Source organism: Pan troglodytes, chromosome 1, assembly GCF_028858775.2.
Source record: "Pan troglodytes isolate AG18354 chromosome 1, NHGRI_mPanTro3-v2.0_pri, whole genome shotgun sequence".
Taxonomy (NCBI): domain Eukaryota; kingdom Metazoa; phylum Chordata; class Mammalia; order Primates; family Hominidae; genus Pan; species Pan troglodytes.
In genome coordinates this window covers 86,544,684-86,558,436 of record NC_072398.2, presented here as the reverse complement: position 1 = coordinate 86,558,436, position 13,753 = coordinate 86,544,684, and the positions used below count along the sequence as shown (strand labels likewise).

General features: G+C 42.1%; 1 protein-coding gene across 14 annotated transcripts in view; it reads left to right on the top strand.

Moving 5' to 3' along the window:
- The first annotated feature begins 698 nt into the window (after positions 1-698).
- UAP1 (UDP-N-acetylglucosamine pyrophosphorylase 1) overlaps positions 699-13,753 on the top strand; it is a 37,526-nt gene continuing 24,471 nt past the window's right edge. For 6 of the 14 annotated variants that reach the window (XR_010152036.1, XR_010152035.1, XR_010152034.1 and 3 more), the window contains exons 1-2: positions 712-1,041; positions 5,281-5,617. Coding sequence is in view for 8 of the 14 variants with exons in the window: in XM_009436759.5 (XP_009435034.1) it covers positions 5,338-5,617 (280 nt within the window). In the remaining 6 variants the exon portion in view is untranslated. Of the gene's footprint in view, positions 1,274-1,689; positions 1,849-2,648; positions 2,937-5,280; positions 5,618-13,753 lie in introns of those variants that run through there. The other 8 variants (XR_010152037.1, XR_010152039.1, XM_063795987.1 and 5 more) reach the window with 7 other exon arrangements.

Sequence of the window (13,753 nt, the reverse complement as noted above, 5' to 3'; positions counted from 1 at the left end):
CACACTAGGTTATGTAACAGGACTGTAAACACTGGTCCTGGAATGGCCTGGGAGGTCATCTAGGTCCTCCACCATCTTTCTGCAGAGTACTGAGGCCTAGCGACGTTAAGTCTGCAAACTCACAAAGATGACCCCGGGCTTATACTACCTTAGGTTACCTAATACCTTTGCTTGCATTTCCTCTCTCCTTTCCTGTCTGTTTGTGCAAAAGAAAAAGGGCCTGGCTTCGCCTTCTTGGGAGCCAAAACACAACCAAACAGAGAGCGAGTTTGGAGCCCGGCCAGGCATCTTGTGAACTGCACACAAAATAACTAGCCCAAGGTCAGAGAGCGCGCCAGGCCCGCCCTGAAAGTTTCTCCGCAGGAAAATCCGCCGCCCTTTCCCAACCACCCGCGTGGGTGGCTCGGAAATCCGCCACCCTGGGGACACAGCTCCCTGCCCATCTCTGTGGCCCGCTTGTGCCCCGTGCCGCTGGGCCGACTAAGAGCCTTGGGCTCGCACCTCCCAGTACAACCTAGGGACGTCAGGGGTCCTGGGACCCACGAGCCGCTCTCTGCCGGCCGGCTCCTGGCCCCTCCTAGCAGACCCAACTGACATCCTTCACCCTCAGTTAGTGCGCAGGAGGGACCCGGACGCCAGCCGACTGCGCTCCAGGACCATCCCCATTGGCCCAGAGAATGAGTGACGCACTAGGCCCCGCCCAGCCCCGGCGGGTTACTCCTTTCACGCCCGGCCCCCATCTCTAGCCCCGCCCCGGCGCCCCGGGCCGCGGCCGCCTCCGCGTCCGCGTCGTCGTCTGCGCTCCCGGCGCTGACGTGTCTGGGCGGTCGGCTTCCACTCCTCCAGGCGCCGGCAGCCACTAGTCGTGGCGAGAGGGGCGGGGTGGCCGGGGCTGGCGCTCCCCTTGGCCCCCGCTCCCGGCCCGCCCCGCCGCCGCGGCCCCCCGGATGAGGGTATATATTCGGAGCGGGCGCGGGACGCCGATGAGTGGCCGCGCGGAAGGAGCTGGAGACGGGCGTAGCTGCGGTCGCGCCGAGAAAGGTGAGGGGCTCCCAGCCCAGCCAGAAGACGGCGGGGCTCGGGACCCGGGCGGGCGGAGGGCCTGGCCCCACCGCCCACAGGGCCACGCGCTCAGACGTGGACACGCGTCGCACGAACGTGCACAGCGCGGGCAGCCGAGCACACGCCGAGGAGCCTCCCGCTCGCCCGCACACACACACCCCAGCCCGTGCGCCCCGCAGTCGCACCCCATCCTCCGCCACCCCGCGAGAGGGTGTGTGGGCTGGGCAGCCGGGTGGATGGCGGGGCCAGGGATGGAATGAGCGCGCCCCAGATGGACTGGGGGCGTTGTGGGAGGAGGTCTGGGCCAGTGTCTGAGTCCGAGGGGGTCGTGTAGGCGTGTGGGGTTGGGAGTGGGGCCTCTCCCGGGTGGGCAGTAGAGACCTCGAGGCTCTCAGGCTAGGGCCTTGTGGACAGTTATACCAAGTGTGGGGGCCTGTAGTGGGACAGGAGATCGTTGGCACTGTCAGGTGGAAGCGAGTTGGTGTGTCTTGAATATATGAGGAAAAGAATTGAGAGGTCTGACAAAGACAGGGGATACATTTGGAGGACAGGACAGTGGGACAAAACCTGTCTGCTTGCCACTTTTTTCTTTCTTTTTTTTGGTTTGGTTTGCCATGATACTGGTAGTGAGAGAGAATTGAAATTTCTGGGTTTCCCCTCTCCTGGCCAAGCAGAAGGATGGTATTGGAGGGCTGAGCACACGTATGCTGAACATATGGCTGCTTGAACTTTGGCCTGTCGCTGTGCTACACTTACTTCTACATGGTTTATGAAATCTGAAATCAGGTAATAGGATTATGATCATATGTGTGTGTCATTTGGTATTGCAAAAGTTTAAGGACTTTTAGGTGAAATTCACTGGGTGTGGATCCAAGAGTTCGCCGGAAACTCAAGACAGTTGTCTATTCCTTCACGGTTAGTCAGTTGGCTCACTTAGCTGGAGCAAAGAAAGACTTCATAGGCTGTGCTGCCAAGCATTTATAGGATTCAGTTGGTGGTTATGTCTCAACTCTGGTACTGTTTTTCAAAAGCTTTAAGAGGTTTACTTATTCATTTCGAGGGCATACGTATACCAGCAGAGATAGGGGCTGGGTGGGGGAAGCCAGAAAAGGAGGGAGAAATACTGGATTTCTTTAATACTGGTATTTAAATTCTAATAAAAATATATTTGATAATGGTAGATTATTACCAAATTTGTCATATATTTTGATGCAGATGGATTAGGCTGTGGGCATGTACCAAGTTTTGTCATAATTTCTCGAGCAGATTTTCAACTTTTTCAGATTTCGGTTGTCAAAATAAAAATCCATATCTTTTAACTCTTCTGTTAATTGCTGCTTACCATTACACACACATGCCTCTAAACATCGTTAATGGGAAACATGCTACTATTTTTGTGGCATGAAGGTGCTTATATCTGCCTCAAATAAATATAATAGATGAATTGTGCTTGTCCAAAACTCAAGTATGGTCGTTACATTATGAACATTATACAACATGTAGATGAACACATGTTACCAGTGGTTTAGGCCCAGATATCAAAGTTTAACCTATGAGGTACCCTTTTTTTTTTTATTTTTATTTTTGAGACGGAGAGTCTCACTCTGTTGCCAGGCTGGAGTTCAGTGGCGTGATGTCGGCTTACTACAACCTCCGCCTCCCCGGTTCAAGCGATTCTCCTGCCTCAGCCTCCTGAGTAGCTGGGACTACAGGCGCGTGCCACCATGCCCAGCTAATTTTTGTATTTTTAGTAGAGATGGGGTTTCACCATGTTGGCCAGGATGGTCTCCATCTCTTGACCTCATGATCCGCCCGCCTCGGCCTCCCAAAGTGCTGGAATTACAGGCGTGAGCCACCGTGCCCGGCCCTATGAGGTATCTTATTTGCATGGATTCATTTTCCCAAGTGTCTGAAGGTGGAGGAGTATCTAATGATCTTTTAGGAAAAGTTTGGTTTATATCTTAAAATGTTGTAGTAATATGTTTGTGTATGCCTTTTATCAGACAGAGCACTCTTTACTCTTGACTATCTTGAAGGCATGTGAGAAAGGTTGGTTGTCTTATATTCATGAGGAAATCTATGCACAGGGAGGTAAAAATGATTGCATAGAATCAAATGATAGAGAAGGACCAAGAACAGGGACTTACTATTCTTTGGTTATCTGGTTCCTTGCTGATCTTCCTACTACGATGTACTCCCTTAAATCAGAGGCAAAGCAGGAGCATAACTAAGGTCTTGGGAAAAACTACATTCCTTGGAAAATAGTTTAATATAAATCTGTTCCTCTCAAGTGTCTTTTTTAATGTGATTTTTTAAAATTAAAAAATAATAGCATCATGACTCTTGAAACCTATATAAATCAATAGGAATGCCTTTTAATACCATAATGAACATTGAAAGCTGAGTGTTGTTATTACCACCTCAGGGAACACACAGATGTAGGTTCTCTAGACCTGAGCTTGTAAATGGTGTTTGATGTTTAATGATCCTGGTGAGGTAGATACTATTATTAATCTCATTTTACAGATAAGATAACCGAGGCATGGGGAAATTAAGTGGCTCAGCTTAGCCTAGAATTGTGCTCTGAACTACCATGTGTATTACTTTTCACTGTTCTTATAGGAAGAGAAGATAAGTGTCTTTAGTACCTACTTTTAACCTCTGTCCCTCACATCGAAGCAATTATAATGCAGTGATGATTCTTTACAGTGACCCTCAAATTTATTCCTCTCACTCTCATTTTCTCTGCCACTAATCTGGTTCAGACCTTTGGTATTTCATACCTGCAGTTGTCTTTTAACTTCTTTTCCTGCTTCTAGTTGTCCCTCCTTACAATCTATTGTATGCCATTGCTCCTTTCTCTCATCTCTTTAAAGCATGGTAACACTGCCCTGTTTGAGAATCTACTGTTCGCTTTCTATTACTTATTCTCTGAAGTCTAAATTCTTTTGGTTAGTTTTCAGGCTTTTCACGATCTAGCCCTACCCCAGGCCATTTTATATCATTTGTCATACGTTAACCTTCTTACTGCTTTCCATCCCACACATGCTTGCTCATCATGGCCACCAGGCTCTGCTTGTTTCCTAATCTTTTATTTTTTTGAGATAGAATTTCCTGTCGCCGAGGCTGGAGTGACATGATTACGCCTCATTGTAGCCTCGACCTTCCAAATTCAGGTGTTCCTCCCACCTCAGCCTTCCGAGTAGCTGGGACTACAGGCATATGTTACCACATCTGGCTAATTTTTGTGTTTTTTGTAGGGGTGGGGTTTTGCCATATTGCCCAGGCTAGTCTTGAACTCCTGAGCCCAGGCCTGTGCTGGGATTACAGGTGTGAGCTACCATGCCTGGCCTCTAATCTTATCTATGTAGTCTGCCCAACCCTTAACACATGGCTAGATTGTGCCTGTTTGTGAACTTTCTAGACAGCACCTATCTCCTGTTGCATTTGTCTATATTGGGCAAGTAGATTAAATATTTCCTCATTTTCTTATTTTTTAGCACTATGAAGTTTAACATTTTACTATATTATCACAGAATATAGCTTTTTAGAAAACATTTGTCTTATTCACTGATTGTTATATGTGTATTGCTTGTCTCTTTAAGGAGGATCCAAGTTTTTAGTGAGTAGAGAAAATAGATGTGTTATTGCTTCTTTGCAGAAGTTGCTAATGAAATGAAATGTATTTTTCCTTATTATAGGTTGTTCTGTCTTCCTGAATATTTCATTATACTGACTACAACAACACATAATAGTATTTCTATCATTAGAGATACAAGGAAAACATTTAAATATTAAGCAGTCAGGTGTTCTTTCAGTGGTAGCATAGTGGTCAGAGGACTAATACAGAGACAACTAAGCGTGGTAGAGAGTGTGAACCATGTCATCAGGCTGCCTGGGTTCCTGTCCCAGCTCCACTCACTGGTTAGTTTACTTAGCCTCTCTGCCTGTCTTCTCAGCTGTAAAAGAGTGGTAATAATAGTGCCTATGCCATAGTGTTGTTGAAAATTAAACAAGACCATGAAGGTAAAGTACTTAGAAGTGCCTGGTACATATTATTGTCTTACAGGTTTGATCTCTTACAAATATTGAGTGACGGAAAAGCAGAAGTTAATTTTTTTAACATCGTTTTGAAATATTCTTATTTTTAGAGGGGAAAAAAGCCCTCAATTTTGGAGGTTGGATTTTGACATGTCATTAATTACTTTTCTCTTTTAGGTTTACAGGTACATACATTACACCCCTATTTCTACAAAGCTTGGCTATTAGAGCATTATGAACATTAATGACCTCAAAGTCACGTTGTCCAAAGCTGGGCAAGAGCACCTACTACGTTTCTGGAATGAGCTTGAAGAAGCCCAACAGGTAGAACTTTATGCAGAGCTCCAGGCCATGAACTTTGAGGAGCTGAACTTCTTTTTCCAAAAGGCCATTGAAGGTTTTAACCAGTCTTCTCACCAAAAGAATGTGGATGCACGAATGGAACCTGTGCCTCGAGAGGTATTAGGCAGTGCTACAAGGGATCAAGATCAGCTCCAGGCCTGGGAAAGTGAAGGTACTGGGCATGTACATATTTCTTACTGAAGTTTATTTGAGATATACTAAAATTGTTCAGGTAGCTGGATCATGTCACTAATATTTTGATTCATACTACATTAAACCAGGTGACCTAGCAGAAAGTGACAAAATTGTCTTTTTATTTTTGATGCTCCATTTAAGGCTTCTCTCACTCAAGTCTTAATTTGCCTCCAGTCTCTTTCCCTCCTCAATTTCCATACTTCTGCTAGATGTCTTTTCCTGAAGCACAAGTTAAATACTTAAGTTTAAGCTGGCTTAATTTTTTTTTTTTTTTTTAAGACAGAGTCTCACTCTGTTGCCCAGGCTGGAGTGCAGTGGGGCGATCTCTGCTTACTGCAACCTCCACCTCCTGGGCTCAAGTGATTCTCCTGCCTCAGCCTCCCAAGTAGCTGGGATTATAGGCATGCACTACCACGCCTGGCTAATTTTTGTATTTTTAGTATAGATCGGATTTCGCCATGTTGGCCAGCGTGGTCTTGAACTCCTGACCTCAAGTGATTTCGCCTGCCTTGGCCTCCCAAAGTGTTGGGGTTACAGGTGTGAGCCACTGCACCCAGCCCAGCTGGCTTAATCTTTAAACCTGCCCTAACCTGATCCTAACCCATATTACCAATCAACATTTTAGCTGAACCAAATAATTCACCTTTCCCTGAACATGATACCATGCCTTCCCTGCTTTTGCTCATGTTTATCCTTAGCTTGATGTGCCCTTTGCCCTTTCTCTACCTAGCTAGGTCACCTTGTACGGTCATTTCTTGGAGTTGTGCAGTGCAGTAGTTCTGCCAGTTGGGGAACTTACACTCATTCATTAAGGTTTACCACACATAATATTTTATCTGTGACCTTTTCTTTTGTGTCCCAAGTTAGAATTAGTTGTTCATGCTTTTATTTCATTCTAGCTTATCATAAGAGTTCTTCCTCAATAAATTGTAAATTCTTGAAGAACAGCCCATGTACTAGTTGTCTCTGCATGTTACGTAGCATTTAGAACAAGAGTTTTATAGTTATAAGTTGATCAATAAGTGTTTGTTGAATTGCCCCAATGCTTTTCATTCTAAAGCATGTAAAAAAATCTGTCCCCTTAACCTAATACTAATTTGTGCTTTTGAGAATGGCAAAATAGCTCAACTGTAGCTTTTGGTGGAGTTGAAAGCTGTGTTTTTTATAATCTATTACTCCTCTGTAAGTAAAATGTTGACTAAATATTGTAGCTGATTCCCTCAGTGTTGGTACGTGATCCTTGTCAAATCTGGGCCTCATTTTCTCAACTGTGAATGAGAACTTGGGCAAATACTTTCCTTAGCTTTTTAAAAGACATTATTTTATTGCAAAAATAATATTGAAATAACAGATTGCCCATAATCTCATCAAAGCTATATTTTTATTTGCTCACATTACCACCCAGTACTTGATTGTGTACATATTTTTTTGTTTCTTTGTGGTTTTTTTTGAGACAGCCTCGCTTTGTTGCCCAGGCTGGAGTGCAGTGGTGTGATCCTCACTCACTACAACTTCGCCTCTTAGGCTTAAGCAATACTCCTGCCTCAGCTTCCCGAGTAGCTGGGATTACAGGTGCGTACCACCATGCCCGGCTAAGTTTTTGGTATTTTTAGTAGAGATGGGGTTTCACCATGTTGGCCAGACTGGTCTCGAACTCCTGACCTCAAGTGATCCGCCCACCTGGGCTTCTCCAAGTACTGCGATTACAGGTATGAGCCACTGTGCCCGGGCAGATTGTATATATATTTGATTTCATAGATGTGTAGTAATACTATACATACAATCTTATAGTCTATATTTACAACATGGCTATTTTTATTTTGTTTTCCACTCTTTGGCATCCCCTTACCCCCTGTAAAAAGAAAGATTACTGGCATTATCAACCTGCTGTATACCTCTCTCTGTCTTTCTCCAGGCTGACAAATTTACTGATTTTCAAAGGGTGTTCCAAAGAACCCAAGGGTTTTCACTGTTGGGGAAGCTGCCTCTTATAGGGAGGGAGGGAGCAGATACTAAACTGGTAGGTCTCCAACCCCTTTATCCTCTACTATGAGTAGTTCTGCCTTTTTCTGTTCTGTGTGTTTGATCTTTACATGAGGTTTTATTTAAAAGAGTTTAGAAGTTTAAAAACAGTTTGAAAATAATTGGATCTTCTTCAAGGAGGTGCTTTTCAGATGTAAAATGCTTGGTAGTAGCTAACCTAGCTTTTTGCTTAGGATAGGGCTCTGCCACTAAGATGTGAGAGAATGATGCCTAGGTATGTCCTTGTGAATGAAGAGTTTCAGTGATACCATGACTTCTATTACTTTGGATTCACCAATCCTTCCCTTCTTCCCTGGGTTTCAAAAAGGCTACTATTCCAAACCAAAAGCCACACAGGCCTTTCTTTACCCTCTAGTATCCCAGTTGCCTATATTTTTCCTGGGGATTTTAAGGGGATGAAGTCTTAGTAGTAACTCTTATGGAAAGTCAAAACTTTGACCTTGTGTAATGGGGAACATAAGCCACAATTAAGGTATCCTACAATTTGAGTCTTCTTTATGGCCTTTTTGTTGGACTATGTGGAGCTAGTCTACATTTATGACTTTTCATGTAAACTAAAATCCGGAACTATTAGAACCAAGTATAGCATAACACGGTGCAAACTTCCTTTTGGCTTAGTGTCAAAGGAAAGATATTTATCTGTAGCTTAAACAGTAAGGGTGGAGAAGGAGACTTTATGTTGACATTATATCCTTTTCACTTAGCCAGAAACTACCGTGTGTCTGCAAATTCATAACAAAATGAAGTTTCTGCAGTAAGTTATCAAAGGGAAGAGAAGCCATTGTGAAGATCATGGCATTGTATTTCAGGTAGTAGGAAGATCCTGGTAATTGTATCAGGGACAGTTTTTACTTCCCCACACCCCCACCTCCTCAGAATGGGGGAATGAAAGCATTGTCCAGTAATTGCAAAGTATCTGGTGGTTATTCAGATGATAATGGACATTTTTACAACTAGAGTGGAAAATTATTTATTTCTGAAGGTCGAATATAAGTGACCACTGTACTCCTTGTTGAAGAGAGATCTTGCTTTATTTCTTGAAGTTTTCTGGGCAGTTGTAGAAAATGGAATGTAAAGGAGCAACTAGAAAATCTTTATTTTACAAAGCTGAGATCTTGAAAGAGAAGTAATTATAAGCTTTGAGAATGCTGTGTTAGTAAAGATACACTGGGAAAACCTGTTTGCTTGATAAAAATTCCCATTCTTTATTAAAACAAATGCATGCTTATTTGAACACAGATCTACCAATTTTATATTATAATATCTAATTAGTATTCAGTCTTAGCCTTTTTTGCCTATGAGACATTTTCCTATTAATCATAATGGTGCTTCTCTACCATATAGCACTATAGTAAAGTAAGTGGATTATTTAGAAGTAATGCATTCTTAACATTATCTCCTCTACATTTTTTGAAATCTAGGGTATTGGTGTTTTTAATAGATTTGTTTTATTTTAAAAGTAATACAGCTGGGCATGGTGGCTCATGCCTGTAATCCCAGCACTTTGGGAGGCCAAGGCAGGAGGATCATGAGGTCAGGAGATCGAGACCATCCTGGCTAACACGGTGAAACCCCGTCTGTACTAAAAATACAAAAAATTAGCCGGGTGTGGTGGCAGGTGCTTGTAGTCCCAGCTACTCGGGAGGCTGAGGCAGGAGGATGGTGTAAACCCAGGAGGCGGAGCTTGCAGTGAGCCAAGATCGCGCCACTGTACTCCAGCCTGGTCGACAGAGCGAGACTCCGTCTCAAAAAAAAAAAAAAACATACTTATTTTAGAGAAACTGGAAAATACTAAAAATTACAAGGGAAAAAATACTAATCTCTGTGATTCCACCATACAGAGATACTCACTAGTAATATTTTACAGTCTTTTCTTTCACACACACACATATGCATATATTGGGATTGTGTATAGTTTTGTAGCCTGCACAAGAATTTATCATGAAAAATGTCAAGGATATTTTGAAACAAATATTTAGTGGCAAATTTAGTATAGTGAACCCCCACATAAGCCCCCTTGATTAAAAATTATGAAAGTTTTGCTCCTTTTGCTTTCTCTCTCCCTCTTTTTTTTCCCCCTTTGCTGCAGTATTTTAAGGCAAATCCCAAACATCATGTTATTTTTATCCTCATATAGTTTGGTATCTATGTCTAAATATATGGGCGTTTTCTTACTAATCACATGCCATTATTATACCTAATGAAATTCATCTAATGTAATCTCTGCTATCAAAAACTGGTTCAGATAGAGATTTTCCTGATTAGTCTGCTTTTTGTGCTTACTATTTTGGGGAAATATTGTAGTTTCAGCTACAACGTGATTAAAAATTAAAGACTTAAATTATTCTCTCTAACTTTCTTGGATAGCTTTCCTTTATTCCTACCAGTTGAGTAGCCTGTTTACCCAACTCCACTCGTCCTGGAGTTCTGATAATTTAAATGAAAGTTCTGACAGTGCTTTACTTCAAAAGGACCTGTGCTATCTTCCTTGTTAAAGTGTATAGGAGGAACTAGTCTAAGTAGGAAGTTATCCAGGAAGCATTTGACCTCTGACAGGCCACTGTAAACTTTTCTCTCTGTTTCTTGTGAATGTTATCAGAAAAAGTGCTTAGATTCTCTTGGGCCCACAATGCATGACTCTCCAAGGAGAGAGATACTCCAGCCCTAGAAATGTGTCAGTCTGGCTTTCTTTTTTTTTTCCAACTTCTGATTTTTTTGTTTGTTTGTTTGTTTTTGAGACAGAGTCTCACTCCGTTGCCCAGGCTGGAGTGCAATGGCATGATCTCGGCTCACTGCAACCTCTGCCTCCCGGGTTCAAGCCATTCTCCTGTCTCAGCCTCCCCAGTAGCTGGGATTATAGGTGCCTGCCACCACACCCAGCCAATTTTTGTATTTTTAGTAGAGACGGGGGTTTCAACATGTTGGCCCGGCTGGTCTTGAACTCCTGACCTCAAGTGATTTGCCTGCCTTGGCCTCCCAAGTGCTGGGATTACAGGTGTGAGCCACTGCACCTGGCTGCTTTTTAAAATTTCAATTTCAGTTTTGCCTGTGTTGAGTTCCCTTGTGTAGGAAAATTATTAACCCTTATGTCTTATCATGGAGAGATAGAAAGGGTGATACAGTGTTGAACTTTTCAGTGTTTTTCAGTATTTCTGCAGAGGTAGCTTTAGGATAGAAATTTATAATTTCCTAATTGTCACATGGGTTTAAATACATTTATATTTAGTTAACATTTTTCAGGTGGGTGCTGTGCTGCCCATATAAAATTTATGTTATGACAAAAGCAGTCCCAAAAAGCTTATTGAATTTTATTGGGCCACTTAATTCAAAACAGCATTTTATCTGTCATCATAAGACAGATACTAATTTATGTGTTACATACTTTTGGTAAACATTGCAACTTTATCGTAGTAACAGCTGAAGTAGATGAGTACTGAGTACTTCAGCCAGTGTGCACACAATTTGATACTGTGAACAATAGCTGTAGCTGCATTTCATTTGTGAATTACAGCTGGCCTTGATTCTCCAGGAACTGCTGCCTTTTCTCTTGTTTTTCACTGTTTGCTCATAAGTGAGATGTGTAAACAGGAAGAAGTTAATGAAAAGCCTTTTTATTGCAAATATATGTGGATTGTGTTATAATTCATTATAATAGTTGTGGTTAAATAGAGATGAGTAAGTGGATATCTACCTGGTAGTGTACATCTGATTGGCATCATCTCAGTGCCACTGTTAATTGGTGACTGGACTGGTTATCAGGTTCGGAGATGGAAAGAAGCACTAAAGAGCGAACAGGAGTTTAGGAAACAAGCGCATGCCATTTATCTGAATAAAGAATGAGGCCACTGTGAGCTGCTGGTTAGCAAAACTTTAAATGTGAAGCAACTGGAGAGTAGGAATGAAGCAGTAATTTAGGGAACCCATCTAAGGAAGAGAAAAGTTTATACAGGGCTATTTTGATACCTGGTTAGACCTATAGAAAGCACTGAATTGATGTTGAATGCCATCAGGTGAGCAGGAGCTGAGACATGGAGCTGGCTCTGGGAGTGTAGCTTTTACCTTTTTCAGGTCAGTTAGCTGAGGGAAATAACTTTCCTGGGACTGAGAGTGAAAGTAAGAAGTCAGGAAGAAGGTTGGCACCATGTTAAGAGTAAAACAACTTAAAACACATGTGCCATATGAAGAAAATGTACTGTATAAAAAGAACAGAGATCTCTGTGTCCAAAATGTAGGTATTTGGCACTTCTTTTGAAGATGTTCAGAAATATTTTTTATTATAACACCTTTGATGGTATGCAAGTGTCCAGACAGGAGTTCTTTATCTGCATTTCGAAAATGGTACAAAACCTGACCTGAATAGACATGAGACTATTTGTCAACTTTATTTATCCCACTTAATGTGATTATAGGGTGCTGTTTCATATCTGCTGGGGACATATATAATTATAATATAGCATTTTATATATGTACTATAGTCCTTTTATAAATTTTGAAGAGTTCTGCGTTCTGAAACAAATCTGACCCATGGGTTTAGGTAAGAGATTGTGGACTCGTATTTTAAAACAATGCTTTGTAGGTGACAGCAGAATTAAATTTATTTTCTAGAAACCATAGTTTATTTGATATAATAAAAAAAAAAGAAATAGCTGGAATGATTGCTGAATAATGTTCTTGGACTATACTTACTAATAAAGGAAAAATAGAGTCAGAACTGGCTCTAAATTTATAATGGGGTTATTTCTTTCTTTTTTTTTTTTTTTTTTTGAGACGGAGTCTCACTCTGTTGCCCAAGCTGGAGCGCAGTGGCACGATCTCAGCTCACTGCAGCCTCCGCCTCCTGGGTTCAAGCAATTCATCTGCCTCAGCCTCCTGAGCAGCTGGGATTACAGGCATGCACCACCACACCCAGCTAATTTTTGTATTTTTAGTAGAGACGGGGTTTCACCATGTTGGCCAGGCTGGTCTTGAACTCCTGACCTCAGGTGATTTACCCACCTTGGCCTTCCAAAGTGTTGAGATTACAGGTGTGAGCCACTGCACCTGGCGGGGTTTATTTTTCTTTATGTTGTTGACCTACTAGTGTATTAGCTTTAAGAAAACCCAATATGTCAAAAACAAAGCACAAAGTTGGTAAATGAAATAAACCCACATTACCTAAGGATTTTAAAATAATAATTGATACTTGCCATCACTGCTGCGTCGTCTGGCTTAGCCTATAATTGTGGCCAGTGGCCAGGTTTGTTCACAGAATTTCTAAGAATTCTAATGACAGTGTGAAACTCAGAAAACAAGAATGAAACTGTTTACCATGGCTTTAATTTTATAGTTTTTCTAGCTTGCCAGAGACCCAATTTCCACATAGCCTCTTCTCACAAGCTACTCTGCCTTATGGTACTGAGACTGTCCACTTTTGAATAATAAGATGGGTCTTAGGAATGGATTATGGCAAGATTTTTTTTTTTTTAATTCAGACTGAGAGCTCTTTTGTAGCTTTTATAGTTACATTTATTTGCATTTGGATCTCAAATCATCTTGAATTTATTTTGGTTTGAAGAATAACATTTTTATTCAAACATTATGCTTGATGACTACTTATTGCTGAATATTCAACTGGCAAAAATTGACGGGCTTCCAGACCAAAGAAATAAATCAGTAATGAAGATAGTCTGAGTCTTACATTCTTCTTAGCTGGTATAGATGGCCCATTTTTTAAAAAGGCATTTTATTTATTTATTTATTTTTGAGACAGAGTCCCGCTGTGTTGCCCAGGTTAGAGTGCAGTGGCACGATCTCGGCTCACTGCAACCTCTGCCTCCCGGGTTCAAATGATTCTCCTGCCTCAGCCTCCTGAGTAGCTGGGATTACAGGTGCTTGCCACTGTGCCTGGCTAATTTTTGTATTTTTAGTAGAGATGGGGTTTCGCCATGTTGGTCAGGCTGGTCTTGAACTCCTGACCTCAGGTAATCCTCCCGCCTTGGCCTTCCAAAGTGCTGGGATTACAGGCATGAGCCACTGTGCCCAGCCTACAAAAGGCGTTTTAATAAATTAATATATATTTACATATAATAAA